The sequence below is a fragment of the Gasterosteus aculeatus genome, chromosome 16 (genome assembly GCF_964276395.1).
Source record: "Gasterosteus aculeatus chromosome 16, fGasAcu3.hap1.1, whole genome shotgun sequence".
NCBI classification, from domain to species: Eukaryota; Metazoa; Chordata; class Actinopteri; order Perciformes; family Gasterosteidae; genus Gasterosteus; species Gasterosteus aculeatus.
Window position 1 is genome coordinate 6,572,830 of NC_135704.1, and position 25,929 is coordinate 6,598,758.

Sequence of the window (25,929 nt, forward strand, 5' to 3'; positions counted from 1 at the left end):
AAGGACTGAATGCAAACCAAAAGGGAGACCAGCAATGTCAACAATATTCAGCACAGATTGAAAGATTTAAAAGAAAAAAATAACTGAAACAACTGCAGTCAGACACCTTATAAAATCCAAAATTGCAGGATCCTCATGTAAGTTGATAGCATATTTTAGTATACTGCTGCTTACTTAGTTCCCCAATATTTCAAACCCCATTAACCTTTGTTATATGCGTGAAGTTTCCAAGCCCAACCCCGATGACATCATCAGAGTTATTTATTCAGAACCACAGAAGACATTTAATAAAGTTGTTTCGGGCTAGATAACTCCCCTCAAGACCTGTCAACCGACCGGCGTATCGGCACCCTGTTAAAGATTTGCTTACATTAGTAATAGCGAAATGACATCATAAAGAACGTCAAGATGTATGCGACTTTCCTATTTATATGGTTAAAAAAAATACCGGCTGTGCATTTAAAGGAAAGTTCACCAAGCCAAGGTCCAATCACGTTACTACAATGAACCAGCTTCAGCATTCATTCATTTTACGTATCCATCCATATTTAAAACAAAGTCACAGTGGAATATGAGTGCGTTCCAAAGTCAAATCAAGTCAAATCATTTCCACTGGGCTCTACTTAAACAGCGTGGAGCCCAGTGGAAATGATTTGTTGATATGTTTAAACTCAACGAGGCCTGCTTCCTTAGTGACCACCACAACTTCCAAGCCCACACTCATCACCAGCGTTACTCAACTTGCCGTAAAATAACACCAGTTGTTATGGCGGCCGACTTGTTTGTAACCTCCCTGTGGGAACATCTCGAGTGAGGCACGGATCCAATGGTTAATTCTTGCGTTGCAAAACCCAATGAGGAAGGCAGTGGGGCGAGCGTGAAAATGATGAGGTCTTATGTAAGGGACGTTGGTCTAGCAGTTGCATTTGGACATAGTTTTTATAGTTTGTGTCGGCACGTTTCGGAGCCAGACGAGTGTGGTTTGCCACTGGAGTTTAATGTGATCCGAGTAAGTCCAGGCAACAATAAAATATTGGTCAATCCAGTTTTTAAGGTATTGTTATGAGTAAAAAGGGTAAATAAACTTAAGCAGCCATGACGATTGGGGTGCCTCACCTCTCTAATTTGTGTTTTCCTAACCCTGGACCAGCAGGACACAACCCAGCAAGCACGCTAAGAGACACACTCTCACGCACAAACACTTTCCTCTTGTCATTACAAACACAGAAACACCAGACAGCTGCAGCGTCGGGAAGTGGGGGCTTCCCGAGAGGAGCCTGAGAGCAACCCATATACAGTAGATGCCATTCTCACAGCAGAATCCTCATAGTTTCACCTTGTTGTGTATGACGACGACGTTGTGGCTGTCTGCACTCAGCCAGGTGTCCATGGCCTTGCAGATGCTGCATATCTTGTCCAGGGCAGGAGCATGGTGGTCAGGCCAGCCAAAGTCCAAGACCTGGGAGAAAAGAGAGATTCTCGGTCACAGTGATGGGGAGCACAACCCATGGGAGAGGGGAGAAGAGATCGGGTCAGGTTTACCTTTGGATTATGTTCGCTGATGTCAAAACGCTTCTCACTGAGGTTGAAGAGCTAAGGGAAAAGGAAAAGTCAACGCCGTCATTACAAGCCCTCAGCATTACATTTTACAGTTGATTGACAGCCAGGAATACGTGTTTTTCTACATATGACTGATCAGTAATTAGTCTTTACTCTTACAATGGTTTTATGAAGTTAATTGGAGTTCGCATTATGAAACAACTTGTATGTCGACCTCCTTACTAGAGAAACCTTTGGTACAAAAATGCATAGATATAAAAACTCAGGTAACTTGACTGAAAAATCTGATGGGTGCGTCTCTATTTTGAACCGTGTAGCTACATCGTAGTCGCAGATAGCAATACCATTAGCAACGGATTAAAAGACATGTACACGGAAATAGTACATCTGTGTGTGTGTGTGTGCGTGCGTGCGTGCATGCGTGCGTGTGTGTGTGTGTGTGTGAGGATACGTAGTCTGGACTGTGAGGGATCAGCTGATCAGCTGAGCCGGCCGTATACTGTAATTACCTAATTTTCCTGCCTTAACACTATTCGCTCTACTTGCTATATTCATTTTGGAAAAGGAACTTCATTGCTTCATCCCGGCCAGAATGAGCCACATCGACACATCAGAACTGTACCAGGTAGTTGTTGCCGTGTTTGGAGCGCAGCATGGAGGCCACCTCCCGCAGGTTGGCAGCATAACTCTGCTCCTCCACACTGCCGGGGAAGGAGACGGAGATGATCCTCTCTGTGATGTAGATGAGGTCCAACTCGTAGCTCTCCTCCAGGGCGTGCAGCAGACTCGTGCTCCTGTCAGAGAGAGAGGCAAGCATTCCATCTTCGGAGCGGATCAAACAGCAATTTCGCATTTCAAAAGGTCCCGCTGTGCAAGAGCAAAACCGAGGGGCACCGTTAGGCCGCGAAGTATAGTTAGGAATTTATTACCCAGAAATAATGCAGCACATGTGATTTATAAACACAAGCTTGTGTTTATCAGACCAGATTGTGCGTGATCAGTTTTACCATCTGTACCCACGAGAAGAGTGCCAAAAGTTGGTTTGTTTATATTGAGATTGAGATCGAATTGAACAAATCACTGTTCTTTGAGACGACAACAAAGAAATATCCTAAAACGGTAACACACCACAAACAGCGTATGCGTTTGAACCCTCAAAAGGATTCACTCTCTGCATGGATCACATGTTTTGTTGTTAGTCTTTGTGTGTATGTGAAGGAACAGCACAAGAAGAAGTTGACCCTCCGGGTGGGAGGGAGTCACTGCCCCAAGCGAGGGGGCTCAACCTGATCCTGCCATGTATTTGCAGTAGCCGCCCTTTAATAGTTAAAACCATTGTAAATCACGGCCTTTTGTGGCATTTTGCTCGCTTAAGCATCAGTGAAAGGTCTCCAAACACCCAGCGCAGCATAAGCCAATGTTTGTTGCCACCTGATCTCACGAAGCATTCAAATTTCCAGCAGGCCAATGCTTTGGAGAACATTTCAGGGAAAAACAAAGTCAGCAATGAAAAATTACTTGAAACAGTTCAAAGCAAAGAAAGTGAATTGGTGTATTTCATTTCAACATGTTTCCTCCTACTTCAAAAAGGATTGGCTTAATTTTATGAGGAACTACTACTTGAAATGCCTGCGCGGATTTTGTCCATGTCTACAGAGAATATGGATAGTGAGATGGAGAGGTTAAGGGAGAGGCGTCTGCACCCTTGGGCCCAGACTGCAGCATATTTCCCACATTTGTCCGCTGTGAGAAGTCCCTGAGGAAATTGCTCATACGTCTGGGACAGAAGAGCTCTCCAGGTTTATAATATGAGGACTGTAACCTGTTCTGTACTGTACATCTGGACCCACTCAAAACCTGCTTACTGGAAATTATTCATGAAAACTGATATGTCACAGAAGCTCTCATTTGTTGCAACATACTTTGAAATAGTTTATATGTCTTTTATTGTTCATTTGCTAAATTTATTTGTGTTATTTCTCTTATTTCCTGCATCTCTCTCTTTCCTTTCTCTCTTTTTTGCATGTTTTTTAGAATCTATTTTTCTCTTGTTTTCCTCTGTCTCTGCACATGTACGGCTTTGGCCCTCGACTCGGTGCAACCAGGCCCCCGTGGTTTGGTCCGGCTCCAGATCAACCAGCATGTGCTGACCGGCCTTGCGCCGACCTGCTTCTCATCAGCAGGAGAGATGAAGCGAACGTCGGGTTAAAAGAATGAGGCATTATCTCGCCACACGCTCAATCAGCGCTGCAGTGATCTCATTGGTTCGTTTGAGCAAAGACCAACGGGAAAGTAGTTTTATAAGAACACCTGAGACATTAGGCTGTAAAACATTCCCCCAGATATTCTTTAGTAACAATAGCCTAAGACAAAGATTTCGTCTCAGGCTAAAAACATCCCTTACTTCCTGGTGGTGAGCACCTACAGTTTCCCAAGATTTCTGAGGTCAGTGATTCGTCATTCGTCAATGCAATCGGTCTACGCAATTGACTCCAAATACTTAAAGCTGCACTGTGTAGCACATAATGACAAACCATAGAGAATAATATTTTGATATATTTTTTTAGCTCATTGTTTAGGTTTTCAAGCCCACGAACTCAACTCTGATCAACCTCATTCAAAGCAAATAAAAACATGTATCAACACACTTCCTGCCAATCCCTCCAGCTTCAGAGTCACTGGAGTGAGACTGAAATCAAAGATTACCTTCCATTTGTTAGATGGCCCAAAAATACCTTCCATAAAACTAAGGCGATAAAATGTATAGCTTTTACTAAACATAACAAGGTGCTATTTTGGTGGCACTTTAGTTCGATCACAGCTCTGAGAGAGCGTGCATGAGGGTGAGTTATCTCTGTATCAGCTGTGTAGCACAACCAATCTGTCTGTATCAGAATGTAAATAAGCCTGTCTGGACGGATAGCCAGAGCATTACACAATAGATAACCTCCATGACTCTGCTGTTAAAGCACTTAGGAAAAACCCTTTGATTTTTTTTTTCCTTTATATGGGCGGAAATTGAGTGCAATCTCTTAATGTGCGATTACAAATGATGTGAACGACGAGGTATCAGATGTTGAACTATTTTTATAACTCTGTATCAGCTCTTGGAGTTGCTGCGAGGGAATCAAATTGTCACTCAAACTCAAAGCACACAGTTTTTACACACTGCTTACACAACTGACAACATCTGTGACTTCCTCGGGACCGAGGTTGGAGGGATCGACACCAAATATCTTTGTGTCCAACTGAGCAGCATGAGGTCCGGTTCAATGGGAGGGTATGTTGCTACGACACATATCCTATTACAACAGAACTTTCTGTTTCAAACGCTTCATGCTGAAGGCGATAGAGGAAGGATAAGGTGGTCCTTGATATTTGTTTCTTTGCCTTCGTTATCTTTTTTTTTCCTTTTGGAGAACACATCAGAGATCAGTTCCAAAAATAATTTCAATAGATTCAGTCCAATAAGCCAAATGAAGCCTTTTATGGGAAACTTGAGGCCTGTAGAAAAGAGTTCCTACCTGGAGGGTCTGCGCCGGGACTCCATGCTCTTTGAAGATTTTGTGGAGCCCTGGAAAGAAGAAGAACACAAGTGCTTTAATATTAGCATATGCATATGAATATCTATTTAAATCAAAAGTTCACTGCTGTGTCAAAATACGTAAAAATATTGTATTTGAAGTTACATCAAGAATTCCATTTAGTATCAGTTTATAAGTCAGTCCCAGAACCAAGCTGCTCTGTGACTCTGCCACAAATCCGATCTGGTTGAAGGCAGAAACAGTAGGATGCTCCGAAAAACAATGTTTGGATTCTTACAAGAATAATCCCTCTCAATTAGGACCTATGACCACCTCGAAGTGGGTGGTGGTGTCCCCAGCACAGAGCCCCTGCCTGGCTTTACGGAGTTGGGGAGGTTTTCTGGAGGCCAACCTTGATAAAAAAATGTAGCAACCAAATGCAAATATAGCGAGGCGAGCGCAAAGCGGGCTGAGTGTGAGCTGGGGTTGTCTTTCAGGAAGTGCGGCTGAACTTGATTGACGGTGTTTGGCTCAGGGAGGGGGTCAAAGGTCATGTGGACGTTGGTCGCTTCCATGTGGTGTTTGGGTCACATGTACACAGGAGGGGGCCGGGATCCATCATCATCCGGTAGATGAGACTGTCTGACTGAGCATCGGTGTCGGGAGCCCCTGGATGAGCTTCAGACTGCTCGTCTCTCCTAACGCCTGACCGTCTGTCAGAGAGCACATAACGGATCTAAAGGAGACATCATCCATGTGTGCTGTTAATCATGTGAGCGGCCCTGGTCCAATGTTATTGCTACAGCCCAAAGGGGTAACATTTTTAGTAGTCTTTCCACAAGAAAATCCTACCAATCTGCAAACATTTCACTTTCCTTTTGATTTACATTGCAAATTACAAGCCAGCTGTAGAAATTTGCAACAATACAAATAAGTACTGGTTCCGGCCACTCAGCTACCAGTGAATGCAGTTCTGTCGTTTTGTGCCCTTTACTTTTGTGGTGGCGCACCAACCTTTTCTGCAATTGACAGGCAGGAAGTTAGAGATTAAAATGAGCAGAGGTCAAATAAAAGAAAACATACAGCATTGTCCCATGTTGACACTGCGTGATAGTAATTTCTTGGTTGGGCTCGTTGGGAAAGAATTAATTGTTGATGGGTCTATAGCCTTATCTCGCCATTTTGTGTGTTGAGGTTAACGCTTGACTTTTACATGACTTCGTTTTGATATGTTTGTTTTTTTCCACAATTCCAAGATCTGAATATGAGCATCGACCCAACCAATGTGCTGATCTGATTTTTCCAAAATATATACTATTATCAACAGGTGTCTGTCACTATCCCTACATGGATGTGATTACTATGAGTGGCACGTGCACAGCAGCAATAAAGCAGGATGTTGGGATCGGATAGCGAGTGACCCGTTATGTTGTTGATCCTCTGTAGCATAAATGAGCTCACAAATAATACGCTGCCATGATATCAGATCACTGAATAGACAAGCATACTCATATGCTCAGAACCCAATCCTGCATTTAGGTATTATTGATACAGATATCACAGTAAAAAGCATTCCTGCAGCTTGCTTTGATCTACTTAAAGGAAAGATCTCCCAATATAACACATATTGATTTCATTGGTGTTCCAATTAATCTTTTTACCGAAGGAATACATGTACATGATGAATCAAACGACATGGGGTTTGCAGACATCATTTTCTGTTCAAATCCACTTAATCCCACGTGTCCTTCCTTTGCTCCATCTTACATGAGTAAGTATTCACGTGAGTCTGCGGCTCGACTGAGGCGACACAAAGCCAATCCCCCTTTTATTTCTCTGGGCTTCAGCCTAAACGTTTCAGTATGTTGCCAGGGGCAATAACGTGAAGTCGCCATGGGAGGACAGAGATGAACGAGCTAGAAATGGCCTAAAAGAGAGTTCAGAGGCTAAGACGGCGACGAGTGCTTGTGTTGTGGGAAAGCCTGAATGGACCACTGTGCTGTGATCAGAATATTCTCAAGATTCTTTTTTTTTTTTTAATGACAAGGTAAACGTCGTTGGACGACAACGCGCATTACAACGCTCCACCACTTCAACCGGGATGCAAACAAATACCTTAATTAGACAGCGAGCGAGCGTTCCGAGGAGAAGGAGCTCATATCGTGCTGCAAAGACTGCAGTGAATTCACAGCTTTTGCTTCAGATTACTTCAGATTGGCAGGCAGAGCATTTCATGAGTGACGACATGCTCGTTAAAGTGCAACCATCTGGGTAAATAAACGCGTCGCAGCGAGGCTGCGCTCAGGAGCGAGATGATGACTTTCTCCCACTCCGGGGCTGCCATTGACAAAGTGAAAGACATTGTGATGTTCTGTGGTTCGATGGACGGAGTGTGCTGTTCAGCCACGACTATCGATGCAGCCGTCTTCTAAGCTTTAAGATTTAAAGTAGAACACCGTTGCTCCTGAACATTACACTGTCCGCACCACGAGACCTGTTACTCTGCTCTGAGAACTCGTGTTTGCAGGAGGGGGGAGGTAAGGAACTGGAGTGGGGGGTCCAGCGGGCCTGTTTCCAGATGAAAACCATCTGTGGAGGTTGACTTTACAAGCAGGCCATTCAAATTAACCAACCCGAGGGAGGCGGAGGGAGAGTAGCGGGTGAGACGTTGGGGGCTGGTAAATGTCCGCAAAAATGTTGCTCTCTAACAAAGAAGAAAAAAAGAAAAAAGCAACGAAGGAGAGAGCGGGACTCGACTGAATCCATCCATCCATTCGCTCCTCCACCGCATCCTACCTTCCTGAAAAGGTGGCCTGTACTCCATCGCCATGCCCCCCTCAGAGAGGAGAGCCGCCTTCTCAAAGAGCCTCTTCGGTTCATCTCTGGAGAGCTCCCAGTGGCCTCCTCTCAGGGCTCTCTGTCCGGCAGTGAAGTTTCCCTCCGGGAAGCGTCTCCCTTTGCTCTCCGACAGCGGAGGAGGACGAGAAAAGGGGGGAATCTATTTTGGGCTGTAGCTGCCTGCAGTGGGCCGCGGCATGCTCCGGCTCAGACCCGACTCCTCCACCAAGCTGCTGCTTTTCTGTCTTGTGTGTCCGCTCTGTCTTCGTCCGTCCTTCTCTCCCCCTTCGGTCTGTGTGGTGGCCACCCTCCCCCCTCCCACTTAGCCTCCCATCACGTTATCTCCCCCCCCATATCCAACTTTTCCCTCCCTCTGTCCCTGTTTCTCATCTGTGTACGGATCTAAAATGCAACTGCGAACCCTTTCCGTCGCCCCGGGCACACTGGGCTGTGAGACCCGTACACAACACACAAGCACACACACATCAGCTGAGTAGCTCTTCACCACTCTGTGTGTGTGTGTGTGTGTGTGTATGTTTATGTGTGGAAATCTTATTCTGACCGTCAAATTCAGAATTCACACAACCTGTTATGTCAAGTTATTATGAAAACATCTGGCCTCCCGGAAGGTACAGTTTAATCTCATGAGTTCAAATTTGAATGGAAGCACGTCCGAGGCGAACAGTGATCCAGTGAAGCGGGAGAAGCGAGTCATAAGACGAATGGCTGTGGATGCTCTGAGGCAATGAGGCGCGGGGCGAACATCTCCCAGACGTCACACAGTCACCGCAGCAGCAAACGCCCATGAGCAGACTGCACTCACTAGCGCACACACACACACACACACACACACACACATCATGCATAGATGTACTCACAATGCATGCCGGTCACGCAGAGGTGTACGCACAGTGAAGGCCTGAAAACACACACATTCCATCACACACTTCCGTTTCACTTTGTTCCGGGCACTTTAGTTGAAGACCAAATGACGACCAGAGAGGGAAAACTCATGAGCCGTGCAAAAATGGATATGAAGCTCCGGCATGACGCGGGTGTGTGTGTGCTCTTCCGTACTCCACTGTATGAGAAAAGTGAAAAAACACGGGGAATGCCAATGAAAGCAGCCACACACACACATATATTTTGATCCTTGCGGTGATGCGGCATGCGGCTTTGGGTGGTAACTCTAAATAGGTTACTTGATCCTTCCTTTCCCAGACAAAATAAAACTCACAGGAAGTTGTATCATAGATGGGGCTGACTGAGTCCAAGGCAAACATGTGTGCTCTCATTGTTTTGTGTTTTTTCACCCAACACGCACTTACGGATGCGGGAGTCTTTACCCTGAAGCCACGCAGACCACTTCATTAAGGTTCATCCGCTATTTCTAAAACAACCATAATTGACTATGGAGTGAGATCATACAAGTGGCAATGTGTGTTTGATTACCCATCAGTCCCTGCGGTGTCCACCCTGAAAACCGCGGTGAAATCCCAGCGCAGTAGCGGTGAATGATGCAAATTTTTGAGCATAGTCCGAAAATGCGTCCTTGTTAAGTGATTCTGATTCTATTCATTTTCCAACATGTTGCAACAGGCTAAAAGTGGTGCCGGCCAATAGTAAAGCATGCGGTGGGCTTCTCCACACAAGCTTGGGATTTTAGTGGAAAAACAATGAGAGGAGATTACTTCAGAAGCGGCTCGTTATTGTGCTTATGTCATTCAGCCCTTTCGTTTATGTCCCAGCGCAGGAAGTGGTGTCCCCCATATCCAGCAGCAGTGAGGGTGTGCAAGTTTGGATGGTGGATGGGAGTTTATCCAACTTTACTGCAGAAGGACAGAGATCCCTTTTATTTTGAAGGGAGAGCGTGAAAATGTTCGTATCAACATGCGTTATTGAAAAGGCTGAATTCCTTTCAAGAATCACACGGTAAGATGCAAACAATATATTGCTGTATGGCAACTATATTCATATATATAATGAGGTGCCACAGCATTGTGCCACCTGAACCGGTCAGAAGCCACAACACAGACCACTGGCCCTGTGGAAGTGTGCCGTGTCCCTTTGCTAAGCCCAAGGAGTCTGTGGGTCAGTGGCAGCGCCGGGTCGGCCTTCAATAAGAGGATCGGGGGGATTTCTATTATTAAAGCAAGACATTGCAAACATATTTTACTTATGACACATTAATTGTGTGTTATGTTATATATGTCTAATATTATCTTTGGTGGAAAATCGTAGAAATCCAAAATAAAAAGTGTGACTCTGAACTTGCAGACCTTCTGCACAGCTGACCTTGACCTTTGACCTTCCCACGATAGAAAGCTTGACATTAAACTGCACTGGCAAATCTTCCCGCTCACAAGATCAGGAGCTTATGATACCGTGTGGCGGTCTCTGTGTCTGATGGTGCCTTTGAAAACACGTCTAATGGGAAGAGAATCAGCAGCCTGGCTGGATTCCCAGCTCAGAAACACCTCATCGTCCATTTTTCACACTTGAGTTACAGCTTTTGTAAAAAAAAAAACTTAAAGGAGTTCGGCAGAAAGCTGGACATGGGGACCGCCATAATTTGTAGACTGTGTATCGTATCAAGTATACTCCTCAAGTTGCTGTAGTTTAGAAGAGCATCAGCCTTCTTACGGCGTATTTGCTGCAGATGAAGCGCAGCTGCAAGGCTTCTGTCTACTGCCAATTAACGCCGTTCCACGATCAAAACCGGTGATCCGTCCGCAAGTTTCATAGTGGCGGACTAATCTGCTCGCTCAGTTCAGTAATCTAAGCATGAGAGATGGCCGGACCTGCGTGGGGAACAAAACAGCCAGCTAGTTGAAACTCACCATGGTGTCTACGTGTTTGAGAGGGAGGTCGCTGCTCGCTGCCTGTTCAGAGAAAAGAAGGGGGCAAAAGGGACAAAAAAACAGAAACGTGAGTTCACTGCCTCCAACACTTTAAAACCTCAAAAACCTGGGTCACGCCACATCGTCTGCTCTCGCGCCGAGCTGCGCTCAGTGCCATTCTTTGCCCTAATGTGGCGTTGCAGCAGAGTGGGGCTCCACCTTGAATGCGTGGGACCATCTATAATCCCTCTGTGCAAATATTTACACAAAGAAGTCTGCTTCCATTAGCCAAGACCAGAGAGTCCATCCGTGGAACTCTCGTCTCCAACGCCATATACAGCTATGGACACGCAGAGGGAGGGTCAGGCCGACTGGGACAGAGCGGGAGAGAGCAGGCAGCAGAAGGAGGAAGGCCGATAAGAGAGAAATGAAAGACAGTAGGGAGAGCGTGGATGTAGGGTCAGCGCCTGCCGGCTGTCGGGTTTAAGGGGGAGAAGAGATGAAGGTGTAGAGGAGGGTTCACGGCAGAGAAGAAGAAAACATCAGAGTGATGCGTGATCTCGGCTCACCGCAAACTAGCACACATGCACAGATGTGTTGTAGGATACATTCAGTATTAAAAAGACATCCGTCATAGAGACGACATCAAATGACAAGGGCCACTTTTCATTGCAGAACAACTAAATATATTGGGCATGATCTCTTTGACAAGTTGTGTCTGTATAGGTCTTTCCTTGTGCACAGCAAGTGCAAAGTTTTCATTTTTGTTGAATTTATTGTGATTAAAATCAGGAAAATCCAAACCAATGGGAAAATACAGAACATTCTATATATAAATAGTGTAAATGTCAACGTTGTCATTGACAGGACACATCAGGCTTTGGCTATACGGACCATAATAAAACCTATTAATATCACCAGACATATAATTTGGATGGAAGCACCAACAGTGGAGGCCTCTTCCTGCACAGCAAACACACGGGGAGCTGCATTGTGACACAAAGGATGCTCTGCTGCTTTCAGCAGAATATAAACAGTAAACGCAAAGGGTAAATTATAGCCTGGCTGTGTAGGCCCAAGAATATAGACTGAACGCCCAGAGAAAACCACCAACCAGGCACACACAGACAGATGGAGAGAGAGACTTTGCAACCATCCTACCAGTGACGTACCAAGTTACAACATTTAAAACAGCCAAAGAAAAAAGGCAATGGTGATTTAATTCATTATAAAATGCCATGGCAACACGGTTGCATATTTTATACTTAATGTCCCCGAATCACAACTGTGTGCTTTCTCTCTAGGTGGGTGTGTAACTGTGGTTTGTTGTTGTACATTAGACAAGTGGAGGACGGAGTTGCTTCAAGGAATGAAGGAAAAGGAAACACCAGACCGACGCTTCAGCCTCTAAATACATACTGCGGATTTACTCAGAGGTCAGAATTTGCAGCCGCAGGCATTCTCACACAAATAGAGCCTATTGTGTGCAGACCCAGAAGAACACACACCGGGGAACACGGACACAAACAATTCTCACATTGATATATTCTAACATGTGCGTGGCCGCTCGTTACAATCGCATCCAGATGAGGGATTATTGTGTGCGCCGTGTATGTGAGTTTTGTCGATGGGGCTTGCAACTGATTCGGGAAGCATGAGAAAGCCCCGAAAGTTGTGTCCCGGCAAAATGTTCCACAGAAGAGGTTTCTACCCTTCCTCCCTGCCCTCATCAAAGGACACATTAGTAACCGAAACACTGAGGCAAGTAAATGCATCAACTTTCTTTTCAAAGTCAAATTTTTGCAAGCAATGCAAAATAAGCCTCTGTTAAACCAATACAAAGCCAGAACTGGATCTTGACTTTTATAGACTGTTTTATAGAGCACTTCATAGACTGACATGATGAGGTTCCGCTGTGTCATAGTGACGTTCTGACTCAAGGACGAGCGGTCCGTCACCAGGGCCCGGCGCTGGAGAGAACACACGCTGGTGACTAACAGCAAACTGTCTCGTCAACGCTGAGAGAGGAACCAAGCGCCTCAATCACTTTACGGTGTCAGCCTATGGTACCATATAATGAAAAACATTTTTGAGACTTAAGCACTTTTTTCAGTCCCAGCGAGTCAATTTCATTTATTTTTTTAGTTGTGTAGGTTTACACACACAAATATATGAACGCATATATATGATGATTATATTATCGTTCTATCATAATTCATCTCAATTATTTCTCAGACAATATATAGTGCAAAGAATAGGGGAGAGGGGAATCTTCCTTGGGGATGCTTCCTTGCTGTTTTCTGCTTAGAGCCATGCCACCTTTAGCCAAGTCAGATGAGCATCATGTTGCATTTGTTCTCATGAGAGGAGCTAAATACAAGCTGGTGATCTCCCATGTGGTAGCAAAATAATAACAGATATAATAATAGCAGAGCAGTATAATAATGTTTTAAAAAAACATGGTTGGTATCTCCTGCTATTTAGCTGGGAATCAATACGTGTGGTAAAAGAGTTGTTATTGATTAAAGCCATGATAAATAATTCCTTCAATAGGTGCTTACGTCTGCATGCTGTTACTGATAACGGCCTCTATTTGGGTCAACTGTCATTGTTATACTGATTTTACAGTGTTTCCCCCACCATGATATATTTGGTATATAACTATATAATTTGGCATTTTAATTCACCAAATAAATAGCAGAGATTTGTGGATGGAAAGTTCTTAATGAAAGACATGTAACATCCAGAGTCTTTCTCAAAAAACAACAAAAAACCTCAAAGTTCAATGAATAGAAGTGCATTGAAAAAAAAGAGGGAAATAATGTAAAAAGACTTACAAATAAGTTTCTTTGCAGCCCAAACCCAGCTCACTTCTTTTTAGTGATACCACCAGTATACTTAATCTGGGCTGGTGAGCACAATGCTTTTATTACAGCCAAAACAAGAGCCACGTCGTCATGCATTTAGATCGGCCCTTTCTGACTGCACGCACACAACAGCTGATTGGCAGACAAACTGTGGTTACATGCGATGCATCAAAGTCCGCTTTGTTGCTCATGTTCAAGACGTGTGAAAGCTGCCGCGTGAAAAGGGAACGGAGGAGGAAGCCACGTGTTTGTCTCTGAGCGTGACCTCCACCCGCAGGTATTCATCTCACCGCCGTAGCATGTGCTTCATTTCACATGAGCACAGAGGCTCTTTTGACCAATTTTCTTTTTTTAACTTTTAGCATCCGCTCCTTTAGGAAGACAGAGCCGGCCAGCGTGTGGCGGGGATAAACGTGGCCCGAAGCGGGGCCTCGGCGGGGGGAATGACCCACGGCTAAATATACAGCTGTGCATCTTTAACGCTCGGCCGGAGAGAGGGAGGGTTTCTGTGCCAGGACGGTCGATCGGTGTTTACAGCCGTCAACACACAGATGCGTGTGTGAAACTGACAAGAATGGAAGAAAACCCGCTTCACTGTATGTGTGCACAATTGCGTGTGCGGTTGCGCGGGATTGTTTCCAGAGTGAAACGATGGGCGTCTATATATGTATGCGTGTGTGAGTCAGAAGAAGGGTGTGCACCGAGGACCACTCATCCTTTCCTCTCCTCTGAACTTACTACCTTCCAGCCCGGGACAATTCTTTGGATACACACATACACATACACACATACACACACACATACACACACCCCACTGGCAGCAGAGCTGCTACGCACCAGCTGTACTCTTATGTTTACAGTCTGCATTTTGGACATGCGCCCAAACTGAGAGCCTAGCAACGTGAATTCATGTACTTGATGCAGGGTTGAAAAGGTTGAAAAGTTGAGACTGTGTTGCACTAAATCACAGCCAACGGGCCCAATTTGCGAGAATGGGGCCCTTCTTCTCATGCAGGCTACTGATTCATGCGCTGATTAAAATTTAAAAAACAGTACAGGCTAAAAAATGTAATGTAATCCCGAAAAGGGTTTCATGCTAAGAATATGTTAAAGTTGCGGCTGACCAGACCAATCGTTTTTTTACATCGGAAATGTGTTTCTGAATGAATTAAGATATACAGAATAAATCTAATTCTACTTCCAATTGTCATTATACCAGGTCAGAAGGTAACGGACTAACATACCCAGCAGCGCCTTCTAGTGGAAATAAACACAACTGCAGGCCTTAACACAGTTGATATGATGATGGTTCTGATTAGAGGGGAATAAATGTAAAGTATACCTAATTTAAATTACATTGGAAGAGCTTCCTGAGTTTCTCTATTTTTGGGAAGTTGGTGAAAATTCTCTAGTGTATGTTTGCCTTGAAAATAAAAGCGCAGCTATTTGGCAACAGCCTTATAAAAAATGTTTTTCCCTCTAGTAGCTGCCTTAAAAAGGCAATCCTGGCTCTCAACAGCTGAAACAACCTCAGAGCAACTCCTGTCTGATTTACTTTAGTTTGCAGAGTAAATTATCCAAACGTTCGTCTTTCTTCTCCCTCAAGGCAGAACTCATTCACTAGCACAGCATTTACAATGCAACGTACCCTCTGCAAGTAAAACCACCACCTTGGGCCAGGTAAATCAAGTCCACAATATTATAGGAAATGTGTCTACTATCGACATTACAACATACAAACAAAGAACAGAAAAACTGTCTCCCATGTGCCTTTTGATAAAAACTAAAATATGTAAAACAAACCAGTTATCTTTTGTATTTCTCCCCAATTTCGCATGACTCATTAATTTGAGTAAAAGCATTTAGTAAAATATCTATAACAATACGGGAATAATAACATAATACATTTTAAAGGCATATACCCAGTTCTACTACTTCATCCTCCTCAATAACAAGTAAAAACACACATGCACAGACACGCACATGCACAGCTGTTCCTCTCTCATGCTCCAATGTCCTTCATCTGCAGCGTTCACACAGCCATGTCCCACAAATGTAAACATGGTGCTGAGGAAGGAGGGGCTGTGTGGGCCTGATGTATCAGGGGTTAGGGTTCGGGTTGGAGTGTGTGTGCTTGTTCCTGTTCCCACCCCCCATGAGGTAGAGGGGGGGGGGGGCTTATAAAATGCCAGGGATCTCTTAGGACCAGAGGAGAGTGGAGTGAACGGCCTCGCTGTGGGAAAAAAAACCAGCGCCGCCGGTGACCCTAAACCGCCTCCTCTGTGTTTCTCAGTCTGTCCCTGCTCCTACTGATACGGACCGGACCGCTCACTCTGTTATGTAACCTAAAGCCTTCTGCAACATTGAGAGAGGAGGGACTAAAGGAATCTGGAAGTACTTTTACTCCTTGTGTGTGTGTGTGTGTGTGTGTGTGTGTGTGAACAGGGTCTACTCAGTCACACCTACCACACTAATCGTTTTTTCTTGACTCTGCATATGTCCCAATACGGTAATAACTCAGAAGCATCCTGTAAAAAAAAACGGGAAAAAAAGGGAAAAGGGATTTGTCCAAGCCTTATCTAGACTAGTGTACTTCATCTCTGCAATATTTAACTTTTATTTCCTTGGCCTGGCTGACCGTCTAATGCCTGTGAGAGCGAAGATACGAGATGTTCTGTATGTTATGTAATAATTCATCACCTCTATCAAAAGACAATGTGTAATGTAGTTAATATAATAAGTATATAGAAAACTGGATACAGCGTTGGGGACGGGGACACGTTGACTTTTACGAAAGATGCACGGGTTTAACTTTCCAGATGTGATTTTCCGCTCTCGTGTTAAGTTTAAGCCCAACTCCCGGCCGCCAGTCGCCATTCCTGGGCTTATTCACATCAACAGAGGAAGGAACCAACAGTTGTAGTTACATACTGTGGCCACAATGTCAAAGTTGGTGAATCCTTTGCTGGTACATCAACAAAGTAAATCCCTTTTCATGCCTCCTGCTTTCATCTGGCCAATCCCAAGCACGCAGACTGGGCACTGATCTTTCTACATATCTATCCATGGATCCGTCCGTCCATCAGCCCCTTTGGTGTCAGCTTTTGTGTGCTAATATGTGCTAATTAGAACATACGTTTGCGTTTAAAGTTTGACAGGTATTTGAAAAAAACCCAAATCAAAGTATTTAAAACCATGACGTGATACTGGGCACTATCAACGCTATTACAATTCGTCCTTTGGGGGATCTGAATATATGCACTAAATGTTTCGGTAAGCTGTTCCATACTTGTTTAGACATTTAACTCAACACCCAAAATAGCAAATACAGAAAGTCAGCAGGACTCTTTCTCTCCACTGTGAATGAGCAGATATTTTAAACTGGACCTAAAGTGGTCAACGGACATTCCCCCCTCCTGAACCATGCGGCTTAGATGGTTAAGGATTTCCCCCCTACTTTGAGGGAAGGGGTGTTGTTGTGGCTAAAAGAAAACAGAGTTTGCCGAGCCTTCCTGAACTAAGAAGGCTGAAGGTGACCACAGTCTGAACTGATGTTTCTCCTTACTTTTGTAACACCGGTGGGAATGCCGGCGAGGGTTAATTACTGCGTACTGCTACTGAAACACCTAATCTGTAGGATGACTTCATAAATCGGCGGTTTACAAGCCACTGTTTGCTTGTAATTTATAACACAAATTGTGTGTGTGACATTTGAAGAATTTGCTTGAAAAACAACAAGTTACAGAAGTGATAGGTTAAATAAAAAGTGTTGAGTTAGAAGGTTATTTTCGAAAATGTGCAGTGGTTGCTCTGCTTAACAAATTGCCTCCTTTGAGGTAATTGTCTAATAAAAGCTCTGCCAATTAATGGAGGCGTAAGGGCTGAGTGCATTCGGATGATTGATCGTTTCAAATAAGATTAAAAAAAACTGCATCGATGTGACTTTCTCACTTTGACCCAGCACTTAATCCATTCTATCTTTGGCTACGGATGCCTGCAGAGAACAAACTGAGCGTGACGTCCACTTCACCGTAGATCTCCCTTAGGGCTTATGTACTACATATACACAGTTGTTAATGCTGGAGCGTCACGTAGAACCCAGAAGAAACACTTACGTACGCTCTTTAGTTCAATATTATACAGGTTTTTCATGGCCTGGTTTTGTACACTTCCCAGGGAATTGGGCTCATTCTGTATATTTTTACAGGATGCCTGGTCGGTTCTTGTGTACAAAGCGTAATACGGGGCACATCGGGGAAATATGTCTGCTTCCAAACACAGCGCTAATTGGACCACATCTAGACCATCTATGCCCTGCAGTTACTCATTACTCAGCAATGTCCTGGCCCTGTTCCCCCACTACATAAGACCTATATATGTATGTAATGGGAAAAAAAGCTGGCTGACGTAGGTGTGAGGGGTTTATGGGTTTCTGAGTGTGTGTGTGCATATATTTGCTGGTGCGTGCATGCATTCTTCATGTGTGTCTCTTGAGCAGTCCACGTAACCAGGATCCTTGACGTCTGTCTCTCTCTCCACCTCCATCAGGCCGGGTTTTATTTTTGTCCTAAATAAAACCTATTCCCGGCAGCGCCGGCTCGACATGAGGGCACATCTGAGGAATGCTCCCAGCATGCTTTAAAGCGCGTTGCGCGCACACACACAGAGGCGAGGGTCTGGTTGGGGGTTGTCCCCTCCGTCATAAGCCCCGTTGGATGGGATCTTCCAACAACACATCATCAGTTACAATAAGCGGGCTGGCTGTTGGCATCAATTTCCTGTTTCCTAATTCCCTCTCTCTAATTGGTGTCCAAGATTGTATATTTCTTAACAAGTTGTACATGCTGGTGTACGTAAAGGGTCAGAGTTTAGCATTCAGCAAAAATTGAAGGTAATATCCAGAACCAGATTTTAGGTAAAGTATAATCACCTAAAGGGAAATGGGCATCAGAACACCGGGGAAACCTTGATGAGGGACCGCAGTGTGTATGTTGTATGTATGTTGTATGTTGTGTGTGTATATCAGAGTTTCATCTCATTCAGTGCAGAGTACTATCATCTGGTAATAAGGCCGTGTACTCTTTGTAGCTCGTCCTATCTGAGTGGTGGAATGTCCGGACTCTCAAAACGTATTTAAAAAAAATAAAAAACACTTTCCCCCGACTTGGTTAATATATGACCGACGATGCACCTGAACCGGCCGGTAAATCATCTTGGTCTCAGGCGGTGTGCGGAGGAATTCACCAAACAAGGGGCTGAGGAGAGCTGACACACACCTCCCGCTGGACGGCTACAGCCTGAGCGCTCGGAGGCGTGCACGCTCGCACGTCCACCCTGCGGACACAAGCGGCATCTCGGTCCCGTTCCAGAGAGCTGACACGTACTTATCAACGTGCATTTTTTAATATGTACTTTCATGGAACTGGAACATAGCACAGAGGTTCCTTACCCTAACTCAACTTTGAGTGCATGGAAATAATGCGTTCAGCCCACATCTCTATTATCATGATTCATATTTCTGCACCGGCAGAAGGCTTGACCATCTTTGAAGGGAGTTTTGTTTTGTCTCCACTCTCCTCAGCAGGAAAGGTAACCTAAGAAAAACGTTTTACAGCTCATCTCATCAGCATTTATGAGTGCAATCAGCACCTTCGATGCAAAAGCCAAAAGCCTCAAGGGAGACTCCTGTTGGCGAGCCAAGATGAAAGAGGTGAAATGGAGGCAGATGCCCTGCGGCTTCTAATCACTTCTACCTATTTCATCTATTAAAATATATAATCTACTAATCTAGTCTGTTTTCTGTTCACCTCACCGAATAACTAAGAAAGATTTTTCTGCGTACTGCCCGACCACAGACGTGATCATAAAAAGGATCATTTGGGATCGGCCTATGGAGGTCCAATGCCGTGTTGTGAATACTGCAGGCCCGTTTTCTTATTGACGACCGCCGTGAGAACAAATGGTGTAAGCTATCAGCAGTGAAGTAGCAGCAGTGAACGGCTTCAGGTGAAGTCGGTAAAGTGTAATGTCATATTTCCATATAGAAGACAACGTGTCTGCAGCAGCAGCCCTTTCAAAAATGCCCAAGAAAGCTCAGCACATCTAAAACAGATGTCTTCATGTCCAAAGCATCTAGTACGAAACCCTCTGCAGAGGATAATAACATGTCCTTGCTTGATCACTGCAGATTTTATGAAAGAAAAACAAGACATTTACAGAAATATTTTCTCTGTGAGCATAGAAAAGTGCAGGGGATATTTGCTTTGGTTTGTCAGGCACCCAAAAAACGTTCAAACACACAATATACGAGAAAGAGAGTGAGGTGATGATCTCCAAGTCCAACACAACATCTAATGTGGATACCAAATAAGGCAACGGAGCAGGCGTATTTTATTGCCCTTGCAAAATCACTTTCATACTCAGACGCCGACTCAAACCCCAAAAGACGTCATCGTGATTCAAGGACACAGCTTTCTATTTACCTTTGTTGTCTGTTTGTTGTTATCATGCCACAGCTGCTCATACATCCCAAATTCCCTCGTTTTACAATTTTCAAGAAAAGGAAAGAAAACGAACGCAAAAGGTTGAGTATGTTCTAGTACATTTACATCGCTCCAGATCACAGGTTTGTCTCAGGGGCCCCTCCAGATAATAGTGCATTATGTGCAACGGTAACTACCTTGTTAGTGTAGCTGATAGAGGCTGTTAGTTTCCGACCCTGTTTGCAATAATCCTACGGCAGGAAGGAGCCAATAATGCCTGCTGAGCACGTACAGCATGGAAGCAATTACTAAAGCAAAACAAAAAAAGTGTTACTTACCAGCTCATAGTTTGTTGCTGGAACGCACGATGAAGACACCTAAGAATTCAAATAGAAACGGTTAGTCATATCGTTGCTTATATCCAGTTATATTTGTACATGATGCCATGAACAGCCGAGGACTTCGTACATTCCTGGTTTGCATTTAGGCTCGGCTTTATGACTTCATATTTTGAAAGTGCACCAAACACGCTTCATCCCAACATGCCGCCAATGTAACGGTACTTTATGTAGACGCAGATGCAAACAGAATGGAGAGACAGGCTTAATTGGACTTAAAGCTGCACAAATGAGTGATCTTATTTTATTATAACGGACAAATGTGGAAGGGCTCACATCAACCTCATTTCCAGCAGCCAGACAATCCCAGAGAAAAAAGACATTTGTTGAAATTGGACGTTTCTCAACCAAAAAAAAAACATTCATTAGTATGTTTCATATGAACCACAACACATCCGCAGAGTTGGACAAAACTAGATTAAAGAAGAACATTGGTTTGTGTTAAAAAAAAAATGTAATTACCCAGAATAAATATCAACCGCCAAAAAGCTTAATTGTTGATCTCTCCAGATAGGGCTCTGATCTTAAATCCTCCTCGACATAGTCGACCACAACTGAAGCATCAGGGGAAGTTAGCCGGTAAAGAAACTCATGATCTGTCCAGTGGCCGGCCTAATCTGATTACTGTCCGACAGTTTCCGTGGTCATTCTTCGAGCATGAGCATGATGACACAGGCAGATAAACAGGAAGAACATAATGATAATGGCCTCTAACAGAAGATCCAAATGAAGAGCTTCCAGAATACGATGACCCTTTTGATGAGGATGAACACAAACAGGATGTCGCCACTGCCGGTTCCTTCCTGTGCGTCTGTATTCTTCCCCTTCGCAGCCCTTTTGCCATCATTCCTCTGACGTTACACACAAGGGAGAGGTCCTACTAACTTCATTTTCACCAGTTAGCTATGAACCACCACCGTGTCCTCCACAGATGGCCGACAAAAAATAGAACAGGGCCGGCTTCGTGATTCCAGGAGGCTTTTGACTTGTGGGTTATCACACCTGTCACCCACTAAAGGTCCCCTTCATCTTTGCTCCTTCGCTACCACCTCCCTTATCCAAGACTAATTGTGTCATTGCACAAACTCAAGCCTTCTGCTTGGTGCGGGTCTGCTTTTTGTCACTGTTGAAGGAAGCACATTCAGCGTCTGCCCGTCTTGAACACATCTAGATCACATAAAGTTCCACCTTTCTTAAACACCATGTCTTGTCATCAAAGCTGTCATTATACACATGCAGAATGGTTCACAGCTTAGATGGTAGATTTGGGGATTTAAAGCCTTGAATGCAATGATACCCAGTTTCAAAAACAGGCTCATTATGTTTTTCGGGGCATTTCTGTACTGCAACGTCTTTTCACTGATATGGATGTTTTTATAATAAGACAATATTGCCTTGCGAGCTGCAATTCCAAACCAAACCGAAGTAATTTAAAACTAACAAAGCCCTAAATAGCCACTGAGGTTAAGGCATTATATAATTGAACGATCCACCAGCAGTGGACGTTCATGCACCAAACTAAACAAACCACTGGATGACTGCCATCGTGGTGTTAGGATTGCTGATCAGATTCACAAAGTTGTTGATACACAAGTCACAAGTTATGCATCATTGAAGCCTCGTTTAGAGCTGTTACCCCATGTGGAAAAGAGGAATTAAGAGTTCTACAGGAAATTACTGTCATCAGATTACATGTTGTGTTCCCTTGTAGCAGCAGAAGCAGCTGATACACAGATATGACAGGAGGCAGTGCCTGAATTGGAGTCATGCTCCAACACAACGGCTCTTAGTACTTTCCCATGCAAGGAGGTGAGATGTTGAATCTCCCAAGTGACGCCAAAATAAAAATGTTCCTCTGTGACGGCTCTCAGTCACAGCAGGTTGCCTTATGTATCAGCAGCCTACCACATCACTGTGGAATGCGTCTCTGTTTTCTGATCATTTCGTCTGGCATGATGGAGTGTGTCTGGAGTTGTCAGGATACTGTATCTCTGTCTGGCTCAAATCACCTCCACTACAAGTTAGTCCAAAAATTTCCATTCCCCATAACCCCCTTCCCGCCCCAGCAGCCTTATCACTCCATGCACAACCGCGTGCCGTTCTTCTCAGAGGCCCTGCTCCTTAGGTTGCCCCCTTGTGTCTCCTCAGGCCGGGTCTGGGTTTCCACCTGACACTACCTCCGCCCTGAAAGGACTTGACGGTTACTCCATCTGCAGTCCGAAAAATGTGAGTATGCTCGCATGGACTATATAGCAGTATATATATAGCAGTTATGCTCACGATTAATACTCACAGTTTAGCATGTATATCACTTGCCTTAAGATGCCTGATAATGGCATCATGCAACATGCAGACTATTAATTAGTTAGCAACAAATAACATGACATGGTTTATTATCTTGTCTATGCATAATCGACATTTACATTAACAGCCGCAACACTCCACACACCACATCCCCCAACACAGGCTGCCTCTCTTATGTTGTCTGACCAGACCTATTGTCAGGACTGCGGGGGCGCTCGCAGACAGTTATTGAATAACACATCCACACTGTGTTGTTAGTGTCGGTGTGTGTGTGTGTGTGTGTGTGTGTGTGTGTGTGTGTGTGTGTGTGGGAAGGAAACCTTAAACAGTGATGTAGAAACATGAATATTCAACAGAATAAGCTAAGCTATGACCCGAGCAGAGGCTATTTACACCAATATGAGCCAATACAATGATCAATAGTATGTGATAGACATTGCTACTTCCTACTCAATTTTATACATATCCTTCAACCGTGTATGTATGAGTCTTTGACATGAGCCTGTTTCCCATTTAAAACTACCATGAAAAAGGATTGGAGGATTGGACTATTATGTATATCTGTGGTGGGTAATCGATCACCGCTTGATTTTTTCCTTCCTTTTATTGTTGCAAGAACAATCAACAGTAGACTGTCATCATAGAACAAAAAGGCCAGCAATAGCAATGAAAAACAGCAGGAGGAAAACAGCTTGCATTTTTCACTTAAAACTCAAAATGAATGGATTGAATAGTCTTATTTTCACACTGAGGGGCATATGGGAGTCTGGTTGAATAATTGGACTCTAGTTGTGACGCACCACAAGGCAATATTATCTGGAAACACAATCAAATGTGGGCAAGCCCACAAACCAGATGGAGTGGCATTGAAAGTTGTCCAATCCTGAAATCGGTAGTCAATGAATACAATAAGCGCTGCTTCAAATGACCGGAGATGTTCAGAGATTCAGCCCTCAGATGAACTGTTACATCTTCTGCATTGCGAGAAATTACTGTGAGTTTATTGTGTAACTGTGCCAACGCACAAGAGGGGAAAACATAAAACAAAGAACCACTTCATGAACCAGTCTCGTCCACAGACATCCAAAAGGCTTCGGTAACATTTGTATAATGCGTTGAATAAAATGTATTTGTGCGAAACAGAGTTCATTATGTTGGAGATAAAATCATTGACAAGTTAGCCAATGATGCCAGTGTAATACGCAAAGGTCAGATTGAGCGGGTAGTAGACTGCCCACGTCAGAATAGCTCACATTCTCCCTCATGCTAAGTAGTTGCCTTCTAAATGGGTATGGAAGAGAAACGTTGCTCTATAGCCGGTCTGCTAAGCCACAGCAAGGATCTCCCAGCAACTACAGGGAATATTTATTATAGGCAGCACTTGGGTTTGAAGCAGTGGCTGAAAGTAAATACAGGTCAAATAATCAGAACTGTCCCAATAATTCAGCCCCACAGAGCTGCTAGCGTGCAGCCAACAGATGCGTTCAGATCTACCTTTTAGCTACCCGTACTATGACATCGGCCTAGATCCACACTTAATGTGTTTGTTTTTTTACATCTGAAGCCAGCGGACAATGAAACCGGAGGCTTGTGACCCGCGTTTGCATTGAGATAAAAACCTCCACGAGCCTTTGTCCGGACTGTGCTGTGCGTGGGGGGAAGAGGCCTGGTGAGCGAGCATGTGCTGATGCTATCTGTAGTATTCAAATGAGTTTAATATAAAATGAAGAATAACCGCGTTGTTGCATTCCGTACATGCTTGTGTCAGCAGCACTGAACAAGGGCCTATTTCCCGCAGACTAAAGTCCATGTCAGAACTCCACTTCTGGGACAAACTCCACATGAACGCAGCTTGCTGCTAGCTACTGGCACACTGCAGGCGGTCATCTTATGTAACTGTTTCCCAGGTCTGACTATGTTGAAGATCCTCGCTAATGACGATGCGGAGCCGTGAATAAATGATGAAGTGAGTCATTTTGGGGGGAAATAGCGTGCAGTATAATCTCTGACAGGCTGACGTCGATAAATCTCAAACTTAATGTAGGAAAATCAAACAGCGGAGTGATGGATGCTGACAGAGAGAAGCACATTCCAGCTTTCCTTCAAAGCACAGGAACGTTTGCCACGCAGGTGAGCGTGTTTTGAGCGGGGAGAGGAGCATGGGGCCATTGCGTTGCGGCTGAAGAAACTTTTCCGGGCCCTCCGCGCTGGCACATAAACACTCCGCTGCCCTGAGTGCTTTTATGTTTATCCAGCTCCTTGCGTCTGGCACATCCCAACAGAACTATTCAGTGTGCAAATTCAATTTGTGAGCCATAACCAGCAACAGAGGGCTTTTCTGCCGCCGTGATGGTGGATCGTGCCAGAGTGCGGGTCAGCATGGGCTTATTGGGATGTTATCAAAGTACAGAGGAATAAGGGGAGAGTGCGGGTCCAAGGGCCCATGCCGTATCACTATAAGATGATCTACTTCTCTGTCGGTTATTGGTTCATAACCTTTTTGATGCTTCTATACATTTTCTGAATTTGTATTTACTAGAAAGGTTTTGTCCAAACTACATCTATACGTTTTAGTTCTATCTTTCTTTAGTCAGATTCTGTCTTTGGGAAAGTTACGGCCTCTGTGTTACCTCGAGGGAAAGTATCATATTTATGGAGCGGGCTGGACTGAAGGGCAAGGACGCAACTGAACAGCCATCTCCAAACGCTCCCTGCCTCAGATTTATGTTTCATAGCATTAGAAGCACATGAGTGTGTGAGTTTGTGTCTAGTTTGTTTGTGTATGCATGTCTCTGTGCATATGGATACCGTAAGTGTGTACATTTATTTACATTACAATTTCTTTAATGGGGATGAAATACTTGTGGTTTGATTACATACTCCATGTTTAAGTGTATCCAAGTGTCGTGGAAGCTTGTGCGTGTGTGCGCACCGTTAAAGATTAAGTTAAAAAAAAATCAACGTCACTGCAGTTGCAAAAAAGCCAAACAGAGATAAATCTGTTATAGATCAAGTAAACATAAAGAAAAATAAACATAATAATTCTGCCTTTGTATGAACAACTTGAGCCCCTGCCATGTTTCTTCTCGGCGGCTCAAAGCGGCGTCCCGGCGAGC

General features: G+C 44.2%; 1 protein-coding gene across 43 annotated transcripts in view; it reads right to left on the reverse strand.

Annotated features, from left to right (window-relative positions):
• Positions 1–25,929, reverse strand: part of tns1b (tensin 1b) — a 136,375-nt gene that overhangs the window by 45,862 nt on the left and 64,584 nt on the right. For 31 of the 43 annotated variants that reach the window (XM_078090118.1, XM_078090115.1, XM_078090113.1 and 28 more), the window contains 6 exons: positions 20,450–20,488; positions 10,763–10,804; positions 5,085–5,134; positions 2,183–2,354; positions 1,543–1,593; positions 1,337–1,459 (listed from right to left, as the gene is read on the reverse strand). In XM_078090118.1, the coding sequence (XP_077946244.1) occupies positions 1,337–1,459; positions 1,543–1,593; positions 2,183–2,354; positions 5,085–5,134; positions 10,763–10,804; positions 20,450–20,488 (477 nt within the window). Of the gene's footprint in view, positions 1–1,336; positions 1,460–1,542; positions 1,594–2,182; positions 2,355–5,084; positions 5,135–7,880; positions 8,339–10,762; positions 10,805–20,449; positions 20,489–25,929 lie in introns of those variants that run through there. The other 12 variants (XM_078090097.1, XM_078090107.1, XM_078090103.1 and 9 more) reach the window with 2 other exon arrangements.